Source organism: Anopheles gambiae, chromosome 3, assembly GCF_943734735.2.
Source record: "Anopheles gambiae chromosome 3, idAnoGambNW_F1_1, whole genome shotgun sequence".
NCBI lineage: Eukaryota > Metazoa > Arthropoda > Insecta > Diptera > Culicidae > Anopheles > Anopheles gambiae.
This window is the reverse complement of record NC_064602.1, coordinates 9069831-9093194: the sequence shown is the minus strand read 5'-3', so window position 1 is coordinate 9093194 and position 23364 is coordinate 9069831. Positions and strand designations below refer to the sequence as shown.

At 48.2% G+C, this 23364-nt stretch overlaps 3 protein-coding genes across 5 annotated transcripts; 2 read left to right on the top strand and 1 right to left on the bottom strand.

Annotated features, from left to right (window-relative positions):
• Positions 1-163: 163 nt before the first annotated feature.
• LOC1277659 (uncharacterized) lies at positions 164-6911 on the top strand. The gene is made up of 3 exons (XM_061657688.1): positions 164-1486; positions 4415-5214; positions 5281-6911. Exons 1-3 carry the CDS (start codon positions 1470-1472, stop codon positions 6537-6539), a joined length of 2076 nt encoding a protein of 691 aa, XP_061513672.1. The 5' UTR covers positions 164-1469; the 3' UTR covers positions 6540-6911.
• Positions 6912-7078: 167 nt separating this feature from the next.
• LOC1277660 (rRNA-processing protein UTP23 homolog) lies at positions 7079-8131 on the top strand. The gene is made up of 2 exons (XM_317138.5): positions 7079-7312; positions 7405-8131. The coding sequence occupies exons 1-2, from the start codon at positions 7193-7195 to the stop codon at positions 8080-8082; spliced, it is 798 nt and encodes a 265-aa protein (XP_317138.5). The 5' UTR covers positions 7079-7192; the 3' UTR covers positions 8083-8131.
• Positions 8132-8601: 470 nt separating this feature from the next.
• LOC1277661 (enhancer of mRNA-decapping protein 4 homolog) lies at positions 8602-15706 on the bottom strand. Of its 3 annotated transcripts, none has more exons than XM_061655633.1 (9): positions 14686-15706; positions 14413-14618; positions 12698-14335; positions 11615-12268; positions 11197-11499; positions 10045-11138; positions 9810-9975; positions 9195-9732; positions 8602-9111 (listed from the first exon to the last, which is right to left on the bottom strand). In XM_061655633.1, exons 1-9 carry the CDS (start codon positions 14910-14912, stop codon positions 8922-8924), a joined length of 5016 nt encoding a protein of 1671 aa, XP_061511617.1. In that variant the 5' UTR covers positions 14913-15706; the 3' UTR covers positions 8602-8921. The 3 variants fall into 3 exon arrangements, with proteins under 3 accessions (XP_061511617.1, XP_061511618.1, XP_061511619.1); XM_061655634.1 differs by having other exon boundaries at positions 11615-12265; XM_061655635.1 differs by lacking the exon at positions 11615-12268.
• Positions 15707-23364: the final 7658 nt, after the last annotated feature.

The following is a 23364-nucleotide window of genomic DNA, read 5'->3' as shown; positions in this document are numbered from 1 at the left end:
GGATGCTGTGGATGCTTCGATCTTCTGCTTGGCGAAGTCTCCTAAGCTCTCGCAGCGCAAACTCCACCAGGGTTCCGGTTTGCCGTCTCGGAGGGGGTGTGAAGCTCGAGAGAGCAACATCGGCACATAAATTCCAGCATTTGTGTGTTCACTCTCGCTTTTTCTTATTTTTTTTTTTTGTTGCTTTCGTTACACGACGGAGATTTTGAAGGGCGACTCCGTACGGTGGAGGCGCATGGTGATCACGTTTATTGGAAGGGATATATAAGCAGGAAGGGAGCGGTGGGGTCGGTGCTGGGATATGATAAAAATCTCCTGAATCTCTCTGCAAATCACTCATAACGGGGCAAGCTCAGCTTCAGTCACTAAAGTACCATCAGCGCTGCCGGGTACGGATGGTACAGCTCCTAGTAGCCTTTGGAAACGTGTGAGTGCGTCCCTTTTCTCTCTGTGTTGGTGTATGTATTTGTGTGTGTTTATCCATTACAAATAGACAAAAAGAAAAGGGATTTTATTGTGTGTAAAAGATTGCTTCATCTATTCAATGTGCGTTTTGTGTAAAGTCCTTGCGCGTGGACCAACACCCGCCCCGCGGGGTGCCGAAGGGACGTCATGGCGTGGCCGTACAATGTGCAGGAGGCGCTAATGAAGCGTATCCATTCCTGCTTCATTGCACTGGCCACTGGGACACACTCTCGCCAGGCTCAAGGATAATGACACTCCGCCTGTGGAGAAAACGCGTGAAGCAATTGGTGGAAAATATGAGCCATAACAAACATCAATAAAAGATACACAATGTTTGCGACACGAGAGCACTAATTGGAACACTGGTACCCGGGAGGAAGTGACACAATGCTATCGCATGAAAAGAACAAGTCGTCCTGCTGCTCCTGTAACATCGGTGTGAGGTGAAAAACGAGAAAACGGGCATAGTGATCCGCACCCATCGGATACACGCACTCGTAGCTGGAAATACAATCCCACCGGATGCTACTACTACTACTTCTGCTACTGCCGTCGTCGCCATCAGTCAGTGAGATGTGCCTCGTGACCCCTTTTCCGGCGCTAGAATTGAATTAAAATTCAATCCGAAAGGATTTGCTTCGGGGGTAGGAACCAGAACCGGATAAAAAAGGAGTTACCCTAACGACGCTGTGTTTGAGCCCTACGGGGCTACGGAGAATCTGGGAATGCCAATAAGCCGTGCTGCATCCTTCGTGAGCGCCCAAGGCAAATAGTGTCGGATGTCGTTAGTTTAGAAGCAAACAAAAAAGAAAAGAAAGTTACTCAAAAGAAAATAGAGAAAAACACTCCAGCTCCAGAGTTGCTCCACCGGAAGAGCTCTGATCGTGTGCCCTTCGGGTGGAGGCGCCCAGAAGTTCGTTCAGGAGCAAAACTACGAGCCTTTCGCACACACACGCGTACGTACCCTCGTCGGCCAGGCGTCAACAACCTCCGTTCGCGTCGGGATGGCTGAGAAAACAAGGTAAGCAGATAAGCTCTGCCAGCGAGAGTAGAGCCAAAGTGCAAACATCTGCGCTTCCCGGTAATGAATCGTAAAGGCGGAGGAAAACGGATTGATGAAACTTTCTTCTCGGTTTAGGGGATGAGTTTTGTTTTATTGCGCGTTTATTTTAAATATATTAAGGAAAAAAGAATCATTTCGAGATTCTGCATCGCTGCAGCAAATTAGAAATGCTAATAATGATACTTTTTTAACTTTGTGATAGAAATTTAAGTAATATTCAATGAAAAATCATTCGCTTATTTCCCTCACCTTCTCACTTCCAATTCAATCAAAATGAAGATATTCCCAGGCACCAATCCAAAATCAATATCAATCAATTTTCGCCCATTCAATTAATGACTGCCTAATGAAGTAGCAGCGCCCATTGAAAGCACTAAGCCCCAAGGTAGCGCCGTACGTCGCAATCTGCTAATCCTTTTCCATCTCATCATTTTCCATCCCTGCCTTTGATGTGCTGCGATAAAGCTTCCTCTGTTCGCTGATTAATTGAGGACGCTTCGCTTTGTGCCTTCATTTACCGTCACCAGCGGCACAAGCAGCAGTCGTTATTAATCGCTTTATGTAATGCCCATGGTGGTACCTTGGGAAAGGGTAGTTTAAATTGCAATTGTCAAGGCATATCGGTGCCAAAGCCGGAACAAATCGTCAACAAACAACCTATCTCGTTCCAATTACAATGTGCCCAATGGAAGCCAATCGGAGCCAGAGCTTGATTGGCCCGTGAGCCATCAAGAAACCCCGTGGTCGTTTATTCAATCGAGCAAAACCGATGAGCTTTGAGGCAGCTGTGCCAACACCATACCAACAACATGCCATGTTCGCGCCTACTCAGACGAAACGTGGTGATGGATGTGGCGAAGCACGTGGTGTTGGAAGCATGCTTCCAATTACCTTGAAGAGGGAGTGATGCAGCAGGCGCTGGAACGGAAGATTTCACACCTGAAGATACACCACGAGCACCGGGGGAGGAGCCCGGTTGCAGTGGGAAATGTGAAATTGAATTCACATAATTGCCTTTTATTAATTAACGTATAAACGAATGGTGCTGTGTCTAGATCTCTGGGTAAAGGGACACTCCGACGGATCTGTGTGTCCCCACTGCGATTGGGCAATAAATCTAGGTTTATGGCTTTGTTGCAGGGTTGTTAGGATTCGGTCACCCTGCCCAGGCCTTCGGGAAACTGTGTGTGTGTGAACAGACAGATTGGGAGGGATCCTTTTTTTGGCACAATTTAGCTTACCTTACCCGAATACGGTTCCATATCGGTATGTACGAAGAGCAGGGCAAAGGAAAGGGGTTTTCTTAGCACATCAGGCAGTAAGAACCAGGCCAAAAGCCCCCCGACAGACACGAAAAACATGAAAATTGGAACATGACTTGGACCCGGTCCAAACGGGGAGGAAAGTTTACTGATTTATTGGCTGGGCACACGGGGATGGGACATAGTTGAACAATAGTTTGCCGAGAGGAGCCGGTGGAGCCAGACCGAGAAAGCGGGGTAGTGTTTTACGTGATTCTTCCCACTATAGCTGCCATGATTAAGTTCTGCTTTGCCGTTCGGCCATCGTCAAGGGTTCGGTGACCGAAAATAACAATCAATTTCATTTTTGGAAAACATAAGAGGAAAATACTTACAAACTTACTTTCAAACTGTGGTAAATGTAAGGGCAGGACATGTATGACCAGATGAGATGGGTTGCAGAAGATTGTCCCCATACATTGTGGCGAAACGGCTTACTACAAGGTCATACTTGTCTGTCGTATACAAATCTTCATAGACTTCTTGGTACCACGTAACCCCGCATGTTCAAGTCGTTGAGAATAGAACCGGTCCGGTATTGCTGATGTCAGTGCATCTATCTTATAGACCACCGAGTCATCTAATGGTTAGAACTCCTACTAGAAGGAGTTCTCTTCGACTCATATTTCTTGCACAAGGTTTTTTACTTGGATTTGACTTCAAAAGTGCGTTCTTGTTAGTAGAACCGCTGCTGGTGCCATTATCAGATTGGTCTTAGTCTCGTTTATCTGCAATCCGAGATTGTATGCCACCTGCTCTATCCCTTGGTAGGCTTTAGGCTACATAGGAGATTCGCAGTCCTATGAGGTCTATATTATCAGCGTATGTTAGGGCCTGGGGTTGATAGGTAGAAGATGATTTCCTAAGTTGGAATTGGAGACAGGCAAACCTAGTCCCCTGGCATAGACACTGGGATGTAGTCTTCTTCTACTTCTTCTATTTGGCGTAACGTCCTACGCGGACATACCGGCTTATATAAGCTTTCCGCGACTTAATTAATTACCACGCAGTCGGCTATAAGTCAATCCTTGCTACGGGGGGACGGGTCCATTCTAGGCTTGAACCCATGAACCCATGACGGGCATGTTATTGAGTCGTTCGAATTGACGACTGTACCACGGGACCGCTCTCTGTTGGGAAGTAGTAAAAGGCTCTTTTTATAGAGACTTTGAGCCGATTGGTCTCATTCGCCTCTTTGCGGGAAGTGATCATTTTGGTGCGCTGATGATAAAGCTGTTACTATATTGGATCTTATGTGACGGGTAGTGATTCCTATAGCTCCGTTATTGTACAGACAACCTAATAGGGCATGGAATTTAAATTGGAATTCTATTCTAATTAACAGATTCCAGTAGGAAAAATTCAAAAAATCTCATTGCGCTCATATAGTTTTATTCTGGCTATACTATCATGTGCGGCTTTGAACTGTATGAAGAGATGGTACGTGGTATTATTATATGTCTGTATTCGGCCATCTTCTCCATTATCTACCGCATGGTAAAGATCATTCGATTTCCCTTCATGTACTTTAATTGCACTGCCAAGCCTTTCCCATGGTCATCTCAACCACTTCCTCTCATTTCAGCTTTGCACACCGCTACCGATCGACCCACAGCGTGCATCACTACAAACCCCTCCTGCCCACCGATCGCAGGATGGGTCCGATACGCAAAAAGAAAACCCGCTTCAAGGTGCTGCTCATGATGGGGACCGTTTTCGCCTGTCTGCTGTACGCGATCGAGCGCCCCTTCTGGTGGGACTACGACGCACTGGAGGCTCCGCTCTGGAACGAAGCGCTCGAAACGCGTGACGACGAGCAGCACTTCAACTACAACAGCTCGTACTTTGTCAACACGGTCGGCTGCAAGATGCCAAGCTTTCCGGTAACGAACGCGCAGATACAGAAGTTTGTCGAGCGGCCGGAACCGATCGAGTGTGTGCCGGCCCTGCTGGAGGCGGACGAACGGTGGATCTGGTTTCAGCTGTCGATGGAGGACATTGAGCGCCATTACAACGTGACGAATGCGAGCATGATACAGTGTTGTGTGCGGTCGTTCGAACGCTTGACCGACCAGGAGGAGCATCAGGTGGGCAACGAGAGTTGTTTCGACTATCCGGAGCGGTACGATGCACGGGAGGAAGAGTTCGCGATGGTGAATTGTCATCATGTGGGGCTGAAGGATCCGTTCTACTGGGACTACTTTGCGTTTGTGCCGCCGGGGAAGAGGGCGGTTGAGGAGCGATTGAAAACGGCCAGAAGGGAAGGGTTGGCCGAAGGTGAACAGCGGCTGAATGTGATGATACTGGGGATTGATGCGGTTTCGCGACTGAATCTACACCGCCAGATGAATCAAACGACCGACTATCTACTAAACACCTTAAATGGTATGTGTTGGTTCCTTCTCTATCTACTCTAGATACTAAACTACTACCTTCTTTTCCACCCTCCAGGCATTGAGATGTTCGGTTACAACAAAGTGGGTGACAATACATTTCCCAACATGGTGCCGGCCCTAACCGGGCTGGACATCGAGGAGCTCGGTGCAGCATGTCTTCCAAATGCCAGCAGTACCTTTGACCTGTGTCAGTTCGTGTGGAACAAGTTCGGCGAGGCCGGCTACCGGACGGTCTACGCCGAGGACAGCTCGGCGATGGGCACGTTCAACTACGGCAAGAAGGGCTTTCGCCGCCAGCCGACCGACTACTATCTGCGCAACTTTTTCCGCCAGATGGAATCGAGCGTCGGCTACAACAAGAAGCTGAACGCGAAACTGTGCTTGGGCGGGCGGAATCCGACCCGCGTGCTGCTGGACTATGCGCGAAAGATCGTCAAAACATTCGGTGCGTCGGAGCCGGTGTTTTCGTTGCTGTGGGGCGTCGGCATGACGCACGATTTCTTCAACAATCCAGCCCTGATCGACGATGACTATCGGCAGGTGCTGGAGTTTATGCAGGAAGAGCATCGGCACTATCTGAACCGTACGGTGTTAATTCTGATGAGCGATCACGGCATACGGTGGGGCTCGTTCCGCAACACCTACCAGGGCATGATGGAGGAACGGCAGCCGTTTCTGATCTTCGTATTGCCCGCGTGGTTTCGTCGCGAGTATCCCGCCGCTTACCACAATCTGCGAAGGAACCGATTGCGGCTCACGACACACTTTGATCTGTATGAAACGTTGAAAGAGTTTCTCGATATGTCCGGGTTGCGGACTGGGTCGATTCGTGAGCGAACGGAAGAGCTGCTGGAAGCGAAACCTATCCCACGGGGGATTAGTTTGTTTCTGCCTGTTCCTACCACGCGGACCTGTGAGGATGCGGGTATTGCTCCGCACTGGTGTACCTGTCACGATCATAAACCGCTGCCGAAGAACGATCATCAGGTGATACAGGCGGCACGGTTCGCCGTCGAGCGGGTGAATCATCTGCTGCTGGAGTATCCGCAGTGCAGCGTGCTGCATCTGAACTCGATCGACGATGCGAGCGTGGGCATGTCGCCGGAGAACATCACGGCCAAGCACAAGTTTAGCGACATCAGCGTGCGGTTCGTGACAAAACCGGGGGACGGTGAGTTCGAGGCGACGGTACGGATCGATTCGAACAACGATAGCTTCCTGACGGGGACGGTCAGCCGTACGAATCTGTACGGCAAGCAGAGCTTCTGTGTCGATGACTATCGGTTAAAGCTGTACTGCTTCTGTGGAATTTAGAGGGTGAATAGGGTGCAGAAGTATTCCAGTTATAGATAGACCTAGTTCCGTTGGGGATAGGTTGAAAAGAGCTAGCTTTAGAATAGGCGTTAAACGATCATGCAAAATCAAACCAAGAAATGGGAGGAAGGGGCTCCACTGGGAAATACAAGTGATAGTGTAGAGATACGAGATTTCCACTTACCATTTTTAAGCCTCACCCTTTTTCTTACTACGAAGGTAGGGTGGGTGAGCTAGTGAGGACGATAGAGCGGGCGTATTACCAAAAAGTGTACAATGTATATTTGTTATTTGATTTTCTCCATTTTTGTATTGTGCTTCCGTTGTATAACACGGTAAATAAATAAAGAGAAAAGTATTATTTTCAAATGACATCCGATTGGTGCGCTTTTTCTTGTTGAGAAGCTTAAAAATTGTGTTTTCATTTACTAAAAGATTAAAATGTAACGTATAAAAATACTTACAAATTTGAAATCACTGCACGGTTTCCCACTGTGCAGCACTTGCGCCAAAAAAAGTCGATGAAATGTCAAAACGACACACGGCACACGGATAATCCGTTTGTTGTGCTTTCGGCGCGTGCAACACGCAGTTTTCGCTGCCGTCGGGGAAAAGATCTCCCAAAACACACCGAAAAACGCTCCTAATTCACAATGAAAATCACCAAACACAAGAAAACTCGTAAGTATATGAGTTTTTACATCAACAACTTTGGATTTCGCGAACCACTGCTCGTGCTGATCGATGGAAGCTTCTGCCATGCAGCGTACAAGGTACCGGATCCCCGTTTCCGTTCCTCAAACAACGTGCTTTTGCTATTTCGTTTTGTAATTATTAACTCACCTCATTATTAAAACTCTTCCAGATCCGCCTGCAAATAGAAGAGCAGCTAAAAAAGTACTTCCAGTGTGAGGTAAAGCCCATCGTCACGGCATGCATCATCACCGAGACGGACAATCTCGGACCGGGCTTCACCGGCACCAGTCAGTTGTTGAAGAAATTCCTCGTACATCGCTGCGGCCACGAGAAGCGACCGCTCGACGGTTCGTCCTGCATCAAATCCATGACCAAATCGTGCCACTACATCGTTGCTACGCAGGACCGAGCGCTGCAGGAGTGGGTTCGCGAGCATCCGGGTATACCGCTTTTCTACCTGCACAACGCATCCGTCCCCACGCTGGTCCAACCGTCGGAGGCCCACCGTCAGGCGGCTGCAGAAGGGCAGAAGAGTCGGGTAGGAATTCGTGAACTTGATCAGCAAACGATACAAAAGCTAAAAGTGAAGGAAGGGCTCGTTGCGCCCGAATCGAACGGTGGCCCCAAGAAGAAGCGAAAGGTGAAAAACCCCAACCCGCTGTCGTGTAAAAAGCCCAAAAAGACGAAAAAGGGGGTGGACGGAAAGGGGACGCCGTCGGAGAGCAAGCCACCCACCGTGGGGGAGGGTGGAGTGGTAAAGAAAAAGAGCAGAAAGCGCATCAAGCTGCCGAAACACGTCATCGAGCATCTGAAAGCCGGCAACGGTGGAGGTGCTGGGCCGTCATAAATGTAAGCAAAAACTGTAAAATAAAATTCGGCAATTAAAGCTCATTTAATTGACTCATCGTTGTTTTTTTTGTGTGTTTTCTGGTGTTGGAGTATGGACACAGTTTTATTATCGAAGGTTTTCAATTTGATTTGCGTTAATTACAAACTAAAGTAAATCCGCGGATGGATGATGATTGTTTCTTTCTATCGTCTCGACATTTACACGACACAGCGACAAAGTGGTGTGTGTGTGTGTGTGTAGTGCTGCTACTACACACGAACATCCGTTTCCTATTCCGGTGTTAGAGTGGGGATTTTTACGTGGGTGTGGTGTGACAACGAGGGGGGAAACATAGAAGGGGCTGACGACATGGAATGACGCTCGACAGCATGCAATTGTGCTGCGCGATGCAGTGTGGGTGTAGAAGAGCGCGCTTTTATAGTCAGAAAGGGTAAAAACAGATCAAAAAGTGTCAAATGGAAGTATAACAAAGCACGATTTCAAATAGAATTTGCAAACGATCGAACGAAAAGGTAGTTAAATAAGTGTCAAAATTGTACTTAAAAGTAGAACACGGACAGGATGAATCCTAAAAATGGGACTGAGTTCACGATTAGTTCCCCTCTGGAATGGGGTGTGTTGGTCATGTCTTTTTTCATCTAAGAAGGGATTGTGTGTGTGTGTGTGAAAGGTGTAAAATTGATTTGAATTGATTTGATTGCTTTGTGGGGGGCTTACGATGGGGGATGGGACCTCTTCTCTCTCTCCCTCTCTCTCTCTTTGAATGTGCTCTTTCAGGTGCCGTCAGTCTTGGTTCTGCCGTTGGTTACCGCTGATTGCCGCTACTTGAACAGGTATCAGGTATTCTTGAAGCCAATGTACTGCGCGGCAATGACCAGCATCTTCAGGCTGGTGCAGAGCGGGTTCTGTGGGTTCGCGGTCATAAACTTCTGACAGTTGCTGATCAGCTCCATGATCACCTTCGGCGAGTGTTCCTTCGTGATCGGATCCTGAAAGTCTAGATTGACGATTGCATCGGACAAGTACCTGCAAGGGGAGAAAAATTAGACGTTAACATTCATAAACAATCCTTTTTGGCGATTCGTTGCCATCCTTCAATCCACACTCACTTGTGCTTCAGTTCATTGTGGTTTGCCATGTCGGCGGAAATTTGCTGTATGAGCGACAGCAGCACGGTTTGCTCGAGCGGGCACGGATTGAACACCTGCTTGTGGTCGGCCCGCTCGAGCAGAAACTCCACCAGGCTCAGATCGTTCGACAGCAGCGCCTTGTGGAAGGCTTTGTTGATCTGGCCCCCGTTCAGGTACTGCTTGATCTGGTCCTGCACGTCCATGTTGCTCGGGGCGGGCGTTTGGGCCTGCGAGCGCACCACCGACAGGACGGAGTCTTCCAGCGAGGACGCCTGTGCCTCGAAGCCCTTCTCGATCTCCTGCCGGATGTGCTCGCGCACCGACCGGAGCAGCGACGCGTGCAGCCCGCGCATATCCTTCTCGATCGTTTCGCGCAGCGCCCGCACGGTCGCTATCGTCGTTTGGTCGGCCGTCGTGCTGAGCTCCTTCGGCAGCTGCCGGACGCTTTCCACTAGCTCGCCGGTACGGTCCTGCATCTTCCCTATGCCCTCCAGGTGTTTGTCGACCTTTTGTATGACTGGAAAGATACCGAGGGGGAAATGAAACCATCAAGCACTTGCTAGAGCGAACGAAATTGAGAGTGACGGGACTTACGTTCCAGTATGCCATACGAGAAGGCTTTGCTCATCTGTCGGAACAGTTCTTCACATTGTTTGCTGTAGCTGGGCAGGATCACCTCGCGCAGCGATGCGTGGTACACGTCGTACAGCACCGTCCGCATGCCTGTCTGTATGGCCGTGGACATTGCCTTCATGACAGGCTGGAAAGAAAAATGGATTTTTTATTACAATTTGCTCCATCAACAAGCACATTTCCCCTTCACGCTTACCTCACTTCGCACCGTGCGCTGAATCGAGTCCCGGATGGCGCCTTCGTTGGTGCGCAGCTTTTCCGCCAGATCCGCGGCGACGGCACGCTGCACCATGTCCAGCTTGCCGTTAATCGCGGGCAGCAGCTTCTGCTGCATCTCCTGCACGATCGCCTGCAGCAGACGGCCTTGCAGCTGCGCAATCATCGCCTGAGGTAGGTGCGTTAGGGTTTCGGCGATGCGGGCCTGCTGATTGTTGAAGCAGCTCACCAGCGTCTGCTCCATCTTGAGCGAGTGCTGCACCAGCAGCCCGGACAGTTGCGTTTCGATCGTTTTCGGCAGCGTCTGGTTGAACCGGTTCATCGTGGCACTGTTCTTGCGCTGCTCCTCCACCCGGGCCTTCTTCATCGCGTCCAGCTGCACGTTCAGCTGCTCGATCTGGCGCGACTGTGCCACCATGAGGTCCATCATGCGGTCCAGCTTGCTGCTCAGCTCGGCTATTTGCTTCGAAGAGTCGGGCACGTGCACGATGGTCGGTGGTGCCGTCGTAACAACGTCCTTTCCAACCGCCGGCACATCCGTCGGTACGGACGACGGCCAAAAGCCGGACACGGAAGGCTCATCGTTCGGTTCCACCTTCGCGCTTTCCTCACCTGGACTGTCGTGGAGCAGGGCGGAGGACTTTCTTTGCACCGAAACTTCCTCCCGCTCGATGGTGGGGTCTGCTGCCGGTTCCTTCAGGGCGGACGCCGCAACCGATGCCTTTTCTGCGGACAACAACACGCTAGCGTCTGCCACATCCGGCTCCGGATCTTTCTCGTCCACCACTTCCTCGTCCGCATTGTCGTTGGTACCGTTTGGTACCACAACTACCACGCCGTCCTCTTCATCGAACCGGTCGGCCACGTTCACCACACCTTCCTCTTCGTCGTCTTCCTCCTCCTCCTCCTCGTCGTAATCGTCCTTCCGCTCGACGCACGAGTACAGGAACAGATCCTCGACCATGCTGATGACCGGTCCCTTGGTCGACATGATTTGCTGCACCTCCCGGCTCGGGCTCGAACCGCCGCTAGCAAGCATCTCCGCCGATGGCATCGGTGGTACCGTTGGAGCATCTGTAATCACATCGTTTTAGAAACTCCTCCGGACTGTCTCGTTAACAAATTCCCCTACCTGTAACGCTATCCTCCTCCGTATTATTGCCTGGCCCGTTGGTGGAATTTCGATGCTTCGCCTTACTGGCCGCCACACTATCGTCGGCCGCTTCCGAGCGATTCTTCACCATGTTCACGAACGCTTCCAGTGCGTCCGTCGTCGGCATTGTGGTGGGCTGCGTGACCTGCTGGCCAGCGGACGCCACCATATCCGCAACCGACGCTGGCGGCTGCTGCTGCTGGTGCTGTTTAGTGGCTTTGGCCAGCATAAACAGGGTGCTGAGTACGTCCGGATTGACGGTTTCGTCGCTTTTGATTTTTTCTAAAACAGAAATTTATACATTAATCACTTCTAGTGTCCGCAAAACGCACAATAGGAAGACGCTTATGCGCCTTCTGTTTAAATTTTAACACAAAGAATCCGTTAAATTAACTACCTCGAACCGTCGGCGGTTCTGCTTCGTCAAGTGTAAGTATTTTCGTAAAATGTTCCATCGTCAGTGACGTCCCCGAGACGCTAATGACGGCGCCATCCGGTTGACCTACTGCGCCCGTCCCGTGGCCCTGCGGCTGCTTTCTGCTCTTGCCCTGCTCGACCACCGTGCTGCCGTTGGCCAGCGCAAACTGGGCTCTCTTCACGGGTCCCTTCTTCTTTCCCTGCTTGGACACCGGCTTCGGCTCGGCGTCCGTGTCTTCCTCATCCCCATCCTCATCGTCCGGATCGTCGGTAATGTCGGTAATGACCCGCTCGGAACCGGCCACCGAGGCAACGCTTGTGTTGCCACCGCCTTCCTCCTCTTCCTCTTCCTGCTCATCGTCGCTTGAGGCGCCGCCACTGTCGCTAGACGACACGCTACCGTTCGCGCTGGCCGTGCTCGTGACGGACGAGCTGGCGGCCTTCCTGGCACCGGTCGTGGTGGCGGTGGTGTTGGTCGTAACCGTCGTGTTGACCGGTTGTGCACCCCGGCCCCGCCTTCGCCCTCCCGTGGGGGCCGTTCGCCGATCGTACTGATTCATGATCGTTTCCATTTCGGGGTAGGGCAGCTCCGAAAGGTTGATAATGCGCACGTCCTTCACGTTCTCCTTGCCTGCTGCAGCGTCAGAGAAGGGGGAACGAAACGGAGGGGAAAACATGGCATCGTTACCAAGTGTCATTTTTTCGACCGAAAGGGATCGTTAATGAAAGGAGCAGAGGGACATTGTGTTTGTCTTTTCCTTTCATAAAAATCAAAGCTAATGTATACAAAACATAACTACAACAATAGCTTCCAGGAAGTACAAACAATAAATAACATAAATGTCCGCAAGAAAACTAAACGCACACAAGGGTAACTCTTCAACTCGTAACCCTCTACGGTACGTTACATTTGAAACATAATACGTTTTACTTTGCAAAGCTAACTAAAACAACGAATAACTGAGCTACAAGTACTCAACACATAATACAAACAGTTTAATTTCTAAATAACATCTACAAAACAATACAAAAAACAAATGTGATAAATGTATGGTCATCTTACCTGATCTGGTAGCGCTGCCCGGTGTGCTGAAGGAGTCCGGTGTCATAAGATTCACTTTGTTGCTGCTACTGGCCGGCGTCGTAGGTCCACTCGTACCACCAACGTTTGTTCCCTCCGCAGAAGAGTTTGCCGTGCGGATAGATACAAACACGTCGTTTAACTTCTGAGCCGCTTCGGCCATTTTCAGCGCTATGGGGTTATTGCTATCATCCTCCTCCTCCTCCTCTTCGACATTGTCCGATCCGTTGTTCAGCGTGCCTTGCGCACCGTTCTTCCCATCAACCTTCTTGCTCTTCGCTGCCGTTTCGTCCACCAAACGATCATCCTCCTCCGAAGGGCCGTGCGACACATTGTTGTCCGTGGTTTCGTTGGAAGCGGAGGACGACACGGACGACGAGTTGCCCGTGCTTTCCGATGCCTCCGCATCATCCCGGACCGGGTCGTCCGTTAGTTCCTTCGTTAGCGGTTCACTTTCACTGTCCGGAATGGCTTCGTACATGAGCGTACAGTCCTGCAGGTTGTTCGGTTGCACGAGGAACATACGAATCATGACACACTTCGGTGACGCCTGCTCGTCGTCCTCATCGTCGTCGTAGTCGCCGTACTTCGAGTTGCCGGCCGCCGCGTACAGTATCGAAAAGCCAAGCACCGATGCCGACAGCGGGTACTCCGCAATCGAAACAATGTACGGCTGCACGATCGAGCGTGTGCCGCCCTTGGAGAGGGTCGGCTTGTTCGGTTCGCTTTCCGCCGACGAGCCCGCCGACTGTCCCTTGCGCACCTGCAGCACGTAGATCTGGCGCGTGCTGCGCTCGGTCAGCACCAGGTACGTGGAGGATATGTCGATTTCCGCCTTGAAGTGGAGCGACGCCTCGACCGGCGACGTCAGCCGGACCGTCTGCAGACACTCCCAGGACTCGCAGCACCACACCTTAATCTCGGCGTTGTTTTCCGCGCACGTGATCGCGTGCTTCCAGATCGTCTTGTTGTTGACCGTTTCGGTGTAGTTGTCCAGGAAGAAGAAGCTCGTGATCGGCTTGCCGTCGTGCGGTTTCCACAGGTGCAGCCGCCGGGGGGACCGATCGTTCGCGTGCTGGTACACCTGGTAGAACCGGATGAGACCGTCGCTCGAGCTGAGCGCGAGCGTGGTACCGTCGTCGGAAAACACGCTGCCGGTGATGGTGGCTTCGCCATCGTTCGCCTTAAACCCGCCCTCCTCGATGTCGGACGCTTTCAGGTCGGTCGTATCGATGTACGATTTCGTCAGCACGCTAATACTGTAGCACTGGAAGGTGGAACCGCGCGTCCACACGAGCAGTTGCTTCGCAAACTCGTCGTTAAAGTCGGTACCGTCGCCCAGGTACGGGCACCACGTGATGCGATCGCAGATCGGCACGTGCCCCTCGAGCGGGTCGACGATTTTCACCTTCAGCGCGGTGGTCACCTTCTCGCCCTTCACCAGCACCTGGTGCACGTGCAGGGTCGTCCGTTCGATGATGCCGAGCAGACATTCGGTGGTGCTGTTGTGCGAGAACTGCAGATCCAGTATCTCGTCCGACAGGCCCTTGATCAGCCCCCGTTCGGGCAGGTCCAGATGAGCTACCCGGACCATACCTTCGCTCTTCGACTGCTTCGTTACTGTTGGGAGGTGAAAAGAGGCGCAGATTGGTTAGTGGCGGGGGAGAAAAAAGGAAAAACCTGAAGCAGTACTGTACCTCGAATCGAGTAAGCCAGCAGATAGCAATCCTTGTGGCAGGCTATCAACCGGCCCGGGTAGTTTTTCTGTTCCCATTTGAAGTTGACCACGTTGACCAGCTTGATCTTCGAACTGCCACGGTCATGTTTGCCCTCGGTACACACGACTGTGATGTTCTTATCGGTGGTCTTGAAGGAATGTTGACTATCGTCCGCATTGAATACGCTGCAAAGAAATAGAGCACGATGCCATTAGGATCGAAAACTGCGGCAGCAAAAAAGGGACAACTTACAACTTCTTGCTGCCGCTCGCGACGGTAGAGACGGTTCGGTCGGTGGTTTCCATGGTGAACTCAAGGCGCTCTAGCAAGGACGATGATATATGGTTCAATAAAGGAGCTGACTGGTGCTGCTGCTGCTGCTGTTCTATGTGTGCAGGATCTGCTAAATATCGGCGCAAATAAACGCGTTGCAACAACCGAGACAACTCAACTGTGGTGATGATGGCCAAAATTAGCATAACATCATGGGGGGTCAGCACATAAAAAATGTAACACAATCTTCACTGAATGCAGGTCTGGAGTTGTCTTCCTTCGTCGAGTGAGGTTCGCTTATGAGGATGGCGCTACGCGATAATGAATGATTACGGCGCTTGTCTCACAATCTCACGTACGTAGTTGTGCACACTACTATACACTGCGTGGAAGGAATTGTTTCTAAAACATTGATTTTCTTTAACCCCCAAGCGCGCTCTGTCTCTCTCTCTCTTTCTCTACGGTCACGGAAGGGTTCGACGCCTTTCGCGGGGTGACCGAGAGGTGTGGCGGCGATGGTGAAACGGAAAGAAAACAACAAAAAACGAAGAAGAAACTAGGGAAAGCACTTCTCCAGTTATTCGGGGGGAGCTAAAAAAACTGCAACCACTGCAGATAGTCCCGTTTGTGCCGATTGTGTTTTTCTCTTGATTTCTTACTAAACGCTATTAAACGATACACTTTTACTACGCGATAGATGCGTTCTTCTTCGTCTCCAGTATCCTTTCCTTTCGGAGTCCGTCGAGCCCGGCGGAACCTTTTGCTGGGGGCGGAACGGGCACACGCAGTAGGGTAAAACAAATACACACGCGATGCAGAGGGTCGCTCGCTAAAATGCGCCCCGCGGGAAACGGATACGGATGTGACACGAAATGTGAACGGGTGGGGCGGGGGGATATATTATATTTCCCGAGATTGCAATTCCCGGTTCGTCCGAACGCTTCGATTTTTTCAGCAAAAAAATAAATGCAAAAAATAGCTTTTTCTGCTGCTGTCATCACTGTCAAGGTGAAATGGGTACCCAAGCAGAGTGGCCAGATTATTTTGGCGGTTTTCGGTAGGCGCATCAAAATTTTATCGGTAGTTTTCGGTAGGAGTTTAAGATTATTTCGGTAGTTTTCGGTAGGCTTTAAAGTGTTGAGCGGGGGGGGGGGGGGGAGAGGTTGTCGGAGATGGAAGCTAATCTGTCCCATGAAGAGCAGCACGAGAAAATAACATCTTTCATTTATTTAAATGTTGTGACGAGTAGAAAACGCCCTTAGGCACTCAGGAGCTGCGCGCCTCGGAACGTGAGTGTGTTCGGGTTTAGCCAGGGATCGTGAGGACACTCTCGGATAAGCGGTCAAGCAAGTAGGAACGCGATTAGGAAGTAAGCGGAATAAAAAGTATCCTGTTAGCTGTATGAGTAAACGCGTGTTGTTTTAACGTTTTATATTACGAACCACCCGAAAACGTAACAGTGGCGACGAGTGATAAAAAAGCGATGTTAAAAGAAAATTGTGTGTGTATGTGAACATTAACATTATTCCGTGATAAAATTGGTGTTTAAGACAAATATAGCAGCGAGTGAATTGTACGAGAAAAAAAAAGAACTATCAGTGAAAGAAGTATTGAGTGAAGAAAAGTGGACAAAATTCCGTCTAAACGCAAGCGCAGGAGAATGAATCCAAGTGGCAGCGAATCATCGGAAGAGGAGCAACGACGGCTTTCGCAAATGTTTTGGCAGCAGAGCGCAGCAGCCGTACACCAGCCTGCAAGCGGATCGTCCAGTGCGTTCGTGTTGGGGTCATTGGACCAGCAAGCGCGCGGTCAAGTGGCGTCAGTGCAGAATCCGCCATCGCTTGTAACAGCGCCGGCACAAAACGCGGGGGTGCCGCCATCGCTGAGTGCTGCTCCCGGGCAGAATGCGACGATATCGCCATCGCATAATACGGGACAAACGCTTTCTTCCCAACCACAAAATGCTTCGTCACCCGATCTAATGCAGATGATTTTACAATTGCAGATACAAATGAACCAGTTGATGGTGCAGAAACAACACCAGCCAGAGCGTCAATCTGTGTCCGTTCCAGTGCTTAATCCGGAGCAAATACTGGATTCGTTAAGTTCCCATGTAAGAGAATTTCAGTATGACGAGGAAGCTAAAATTACTTTTGCGGCTTGGTATGCACGATATGAAGATTTTTTCGCAAAAGATGCATCGAGGTTGGAAGATGAAGCGAAAGTGCGTTTGTTAGTCAGAAAGTTAGGTGCTGCGGAGTATAATCGTTACGCTAATTTTATATTGCCGAGGTATACGCGAGATTTCAGTTTCCAAGAAACGATAAATAAGCTAACGGCTCTGTTTGGTAATAGGGAATCTCTATTAAGCAGAAGGTATAAGTGCCTCAATACAACAAAGGCTCGTGGGGAGGATTATTTGTCGTATGCGTGTCGTGTAAACCGTGTGTGTGTAGATTTTGAAATCGGCAAGATAAGTGAGGAACAATTAAAATGCCTAGTGTTTGTATGTGGAATTAAAAATGAAGAAGATGTGGAAATAAGGACACGTTTGCTATCGCGTATCGAAGATCGTACAGATATAACGCTAGAAAGCTTGACCGCCGATTGTCAGCGTATTATCAATTTAAAAGAGGACAGTGCTATGATAGAAAAAGTTCACGAGGGTAATGTTTATGCCGTAAAAAAAGATGTTAAACAGCAACAGGGGTTCCAGCACAGGCAACGAAGCAAGCAACAGTTAAAGTTTTACCGATCATGCTGGTCATGCGGAGGACAGCATTTACAACGTGATTGTACTAGAAAGCGTATTGTGTGCAACGTGTGTGGTAAACAAGGGCACATAGGGAAAAATTGCTTTCACCGAAGAAAACCGTTTGGATTCCGTCGAAGGAATGATAGTGCAGATCTACGTGTGGTTCGAGTAAATGCTATGAGCGTATGTGGTCGGCGGAAGTTCGTGCCTGTAAAACTGTTTGGTATGGATGTGAGGTTACAATTAGATACAGCTTCGGATATTACGGTTATAGATCGTCAGTTATGGAAAAGAATTGGGAGTCCATGTTTAAGGCCAGTGACAATAAGAGCCAAAACAGCATCTGGTGCTAGGTTGCAGCTAAACGGAGAATTTAGAGCACAAGTTGGGATTAAAGAAAAAAGTCTAGTAGCAACAATACGAGTGGCTGATGCGAATTTACGATTGCTTGGTACAGATTTAATCGATCGTTTTAATCTGTGGTCTGTACCGATGGATAGATTTTGCTGTTATATTTCGGAAAATCAAGAGAGACCAGCGGAAAGTGTAATGAAAATAGAGCAAATTAAAGAGCAATTTCCGACAGTTTTTCGCAACACATTGGGATTATGTACTAAGGCAAATATAAAGCTGAAGTTAAGAGAAGGTGTTGCACCTATTTTCCGTCCCAAGCGGCCTGTAGCTCATGCCATGGAGAGTGCCGTAGATGATGAGTTGAATAGATTAGAAAAACTTGGAGTTATAACACCTACAAACTTTTCTGAATGGGCGGCTCCCATAGTAGTAGTAAGGAAAGCAAATGGGCAAATTAGAATATGTGGCGATTATTCAACAGGGTTGAATTCATCTTTATGTGCTCATGAATACCCGCTTCCATTGCCCGATGACATATTCGCAAAGCTATCAGGATGCCACATATTTAGCAAGATAGATTTATCTGATGCATTCCTTCAAGTTCAGATAGACGAAGATTACCGACATATTCTTACAATCAATACGCATCGTGGCCTATACTACTATAATCGCCTCCCACCAGGCATAAAGGTTGCTCCAGCAGCTTTTCAGCAACTGATCGACACAATGCTAGCTGGAACTAAGAGAGTGTGTGGGTATATGGATGATTTAATCATCGGAGGCGCAACCGAAGCAGAACATGATAGGCATTTAAAGGATGTTTTAAAGCGAATCGAGGAATATGGATTTACCATCAGAAACGAAAAATGCGAATTTAAAACGAATGAAATAAGATACCTGGGGCACGTAATTGATAGTCAAGGTTTAAGACCAGATCCAAATAAGATTGCAGCGATAAGAAATTTACCGGAGCCTACAAACCTCACTGAGATTAGATCGTTTCTGGGAGCCATAAATTATTATGGAAAATTCGTGCCGAATATGCGACAGCTCCGATTTCGCTTGGATGAATTATTAAAGCACGGAGAGCGTTTCCAGTGGGATCATAAATGTAAAGAAGCGTTTGATCAGTTTAAGAAGATACTTTCATCAAATTTGCTCCTCGCGCACTATAACCCTAATGAAAAGATAGTGGTATCAGCTGATGCATCCTCTGTTGGGTTAGGAGCTACATTGAGCCATAGGTATGCGGATGGTAGTATGAAAGTGGTTCAGCACGCTTCGAGAGCGTTAACAGAGGCAGAGAAACGATATAGCCAAATTGACCGTGAAGGGTTGGCAATAGTTTATGCAGTAACAAAATTCCACAGAATGTTATATGGACGGCATTTTTTACTGCAGACGGATCATCGACCGCTATTGCAAATTTTTGGCTCTAAGAAAGGCATACCGATTTATACAGCAAATAGATTGCAAAGATTTGCATTAACTCTGCAATTATACGATTTTGAGATCGAATACGTTAGAACTGAGCAGTTTGGCAACGCGGATATATTATCCAGATTGATAAAAAACCGTTCGCAACCAGAGGATGATTATGTTATCGCCAGTATAGACATGGAAAGAGATGTAAAGGCTATGGCGATAGAGGCCATGAGTAATTTTCCTATAAGCTTCAGGGAAATAGAAAGGCATACATCGGCAGACGCGATGCTACGTAAAGTGCGACATTATATACAAGATGGTTGGCCAACAAGCGTGTCTTACGGTAATGAGCTAGCATGTCTTAATAGCAGAAAGGATGCTTTAACGCTTATTGATGGTTGTATTCTTTTCGGGGAGAGAGTGGTGATACCACAAAGATTGCGAGAGCGTTGTTTGAAGCAATTGCACCAGGGTCATCCAGGTATGCAAAGAATGAAGTCAGTTGCACGAAGTTATATATATTGGCCATTCTTGGATAGAGATATAATGGAGTATGTCAGAACATGTTCATCGTGTGCAACTGCCGCAAAATCACCACCACATGAATCTCCACAGGCTTGGGGTAAAACTAACACTCCATGGGAGCGCATACACGTAGATTATGCAGGACCCATTGATGGGGAATATTTTCTGATTGTAGTTGATGCACACTCTAAGTGGCCGGAAATATTTAAGACACCAAGTAGTACATCAACAGCTACGATAACTATGTTGAGAGGATTATTCGCCCGGTTTGGCATGCCGGTGACTTTAGTAACAGATAATGGTACGCAATTTACCAGCGAAGCATTCAGTGATTTTTGTTTGAAAAATGGTGTGCATCATATGAGAACAGCGCCGTTCCACCCTCAGTCCAACGGCCAGGCCGAGCGTTTTGTGGATTCGTTTAAAAGGGCATTGCGGAAGATAAGAATTGGTGGCATGGCGTTACAAGAGGCAATCGACATATTCCTGCAAACGTATAGAACAACTCCAAATCCTCAGGTAGAGCAGAACAAATCACCCGCAGAGCTCATGTTTGGAAGACATATTAGAACCTGTTTTGAGTTACTGCGGCCGCCACCAAGATTAGAGAACCAAGCCACATACAACAGCACGAGGTTATTCAAACAAAGCGATCTAGTATTTATCAAAGAGTATAGCCGAAACAATTGGAAATGGATACCTGCGGTTATAGTTAGAAGGATTGGCCACGTAATGTATCTGGTGCAAACAAATGATCGGCGTACTAGGAGGTGTCATATGAACCAGATAAGACAACGATTTTATGAAAGCACTGAAAACAGGTCATTAGCTAGCATTCCTCTAAGTGTTTTGTTGGAATCGTGGAATTTACCGTTACCGCCGCAAACCACGATCAATCCTAGCGAGACAGAGACACCCGTTGCATGTACGTCTATACCTCAGACTTCTACGACATGCATGTTACAGCCAGAAAGCGCGTCACAGCCAACAATAGCATCATCAAGGTCGACGCAGCATACCCCTTGTCATCGCGAAGCCCAACAGCCACTTGCACCTCGTCGCTCTTCTAGAAATAGAACGGTACCACGAAGGTTTGCACCCTATCGTATGAACTAAAAGGGGGAGATGTTGTGACGAGTAGAAAACGCCCTTAGGCACTCAGGAGCTGCGCGCCTCGGAACGTGAGTGTGTTCGGGTTTAGCCAGGGATCGTGAGGACACTCTCGGATAAGCGGTCAAGCAAGTAGGAACGCGATTAGGAAGTAAGCGGAATAAAAAGTATCCTGTTAGCTGTATGAGTAAACGCGTGTTGTTTTAACGTTTTATATTACGAACCACCCGAAAACGTAACATTAAAGGAGATAGTTTAGATTTGGTTAACAGCGGTCACATGAGGCCTTTCTGAAGTGTCGATCGGAAAATTGTACTAGGGAATTTAACCCAACAAATGATTGGGACGCTCTAGCAGCAATCGAACGCGATATCGAACATGAAAAATATATGGGATTTTACATGTTCGATGTGATTACCCACAAATCGAACATGTGAAGTCCAATACATTTTTCATGTTCGATGTCGTATTCTATTGCTGCTAGAGCGCCGGGTTACATTATCTGTCAAATTGCATATAAAATTTTATCAGCGCGTTCGACTTCATGAAGTGCAGACACGGGCCTTAGTTGTCTCTGTTGAAGTTCTGGTTCTGGTTGCTAGTGATTTCCATATAGAGTTTAATACATTAAGTGATTTGGGAAATGGTAATATGACTTTTTGGTCAGTATTACGAAAAAATCAGTGATTTTCGGTAGGATACATGAAAATTCGGTAGTTTTAGCACCGACAAACCGACGTGACACTGGCGTTACAAAAGTGTCCCACACTAAAGTACTGTCATTTACCAGTGAGGCGAACACTTCTGTCAAAGTAAGCTCTGTTCACTGCTGCTTCGATGTAAACAACTTTTCTAAATACAAATGGCGAAGGAAGTGTGAGGCAAGATTTTGTGAGAATAATTGGACAAAACACACAGGAAAATCATTTTATAAGTTTTCAAATCAATGTAAAAGATGTGAGAAGTACATAAAACAATACGCATTGGAATTTGCGAAGAAAAACAAAAAGGGGGTTTAGCAGTTTCTTCTCTGTGTCAGTGTAGTAAGCGAATCATTATAGAGATGGCGCTAGTGTTTAACGTATTTTCATTTGAAATAAGGAGACAACTTTTGAAGCTCATTTTGTTCGAAGTGTCACGTCGGTTTGTCGGTGGTTTTAGGGGGCTCATCTGTAAATCGGTAGGCATATCAAAAATCGGTAGGAATACAGATAAATCGGTATTTCTGGTCACTCTGTACCCAAGTAACAAATCGGTACCGCGTCAGTTGACACGCTATCAGCGGGCTGGGCGGAATTGAAGGAACATATTTTTATGTTATTTCTATTATCGTTTTAAAACCAATTGACAATTGACAACAAGTTGTTCAAACCCAGCAATTAACACATCATCAATGTATGTCCATTTGCTGTTGTTTCAATAATATTTGTTCAGATCCTGGTATCGCTATTGAAATGTAGATGGCGCTAGCGCTGATGGTTTGAAAATGTCGTTTGGGTAGAATGAATTTGATTTGAAACTCGTTTTTTTCGAGTCACGTTTTTCATATCGGGAACCAATTGGGTGATGAAGAAAGAAGATAACATAAAGGGATACTTCATTTAATCGCTGTATTCCGGAACCTAACGTAATCATGAAATATACAATAATTTAGAAAATGAATATTAACGAAAACATTAGCAACAAATAAGACATGAAAAAGAAAAGCAAGGATCGGAGGAATAAGAAGATGAAGATAATTTGCAAGTACATAAAGAATTTCTACCTTGGACGCCGATTGAATCATTAATCAACCTCCACCATGTGCATTGCTCCATATGGCGGCGCAATACACCTTCCGTGCGGATACCGAGGGACTCCACGCGAACAACCTTCGCCAGCCCACTATCAGTCAACCGTTCGAGGTAGAACCAAACGGTGTTGACCACAGCCAACCGCTCCTGGCTCCGCAGTTACATAAAAAAAAACGATCGATTCTGCGTGGAAACTCTGGTAACATTTTTTTCCGATTTCCCGGCTATTGTTAGTTGGCGCGCTTCGGTTCCATGGAGACGCTGCGCGATGGTGACGGCTTGAAGTTGTTTGGTTAGGTGAAGAGCGACCCACCAAACACACTACTCACCCGTGTGTGTGCGTTGTGTTGCGGTGTGTGGTGGCTTCGAAACCATAAATGTAATTAGCATGTCCAGAGCTACGATACGGGAGCGTTTTTAAGAATGGACGTTGTGTAAAGCATCGGTGTGCGGTGTTTATTAGTAGACCTTGGAAGGGTCCGTAGTATCGTCATGCGTTTCGGTCAGCCCAGTCAGTGGTTGCGCCGGGAGGGTTTGTGTGTACCACATTGTCGTCGATTGTCGGCTAACGACTAGAAGGCCCATCTAGTTGGCGCAATACGCAGTGACATCGAGTGTGCGTTGGAAGTTCAAGCATCGTTGGTTCTAATTGACGGTGCGAAGTGAACAACATTGGGCGTCTTTGTTGTTGAGCGC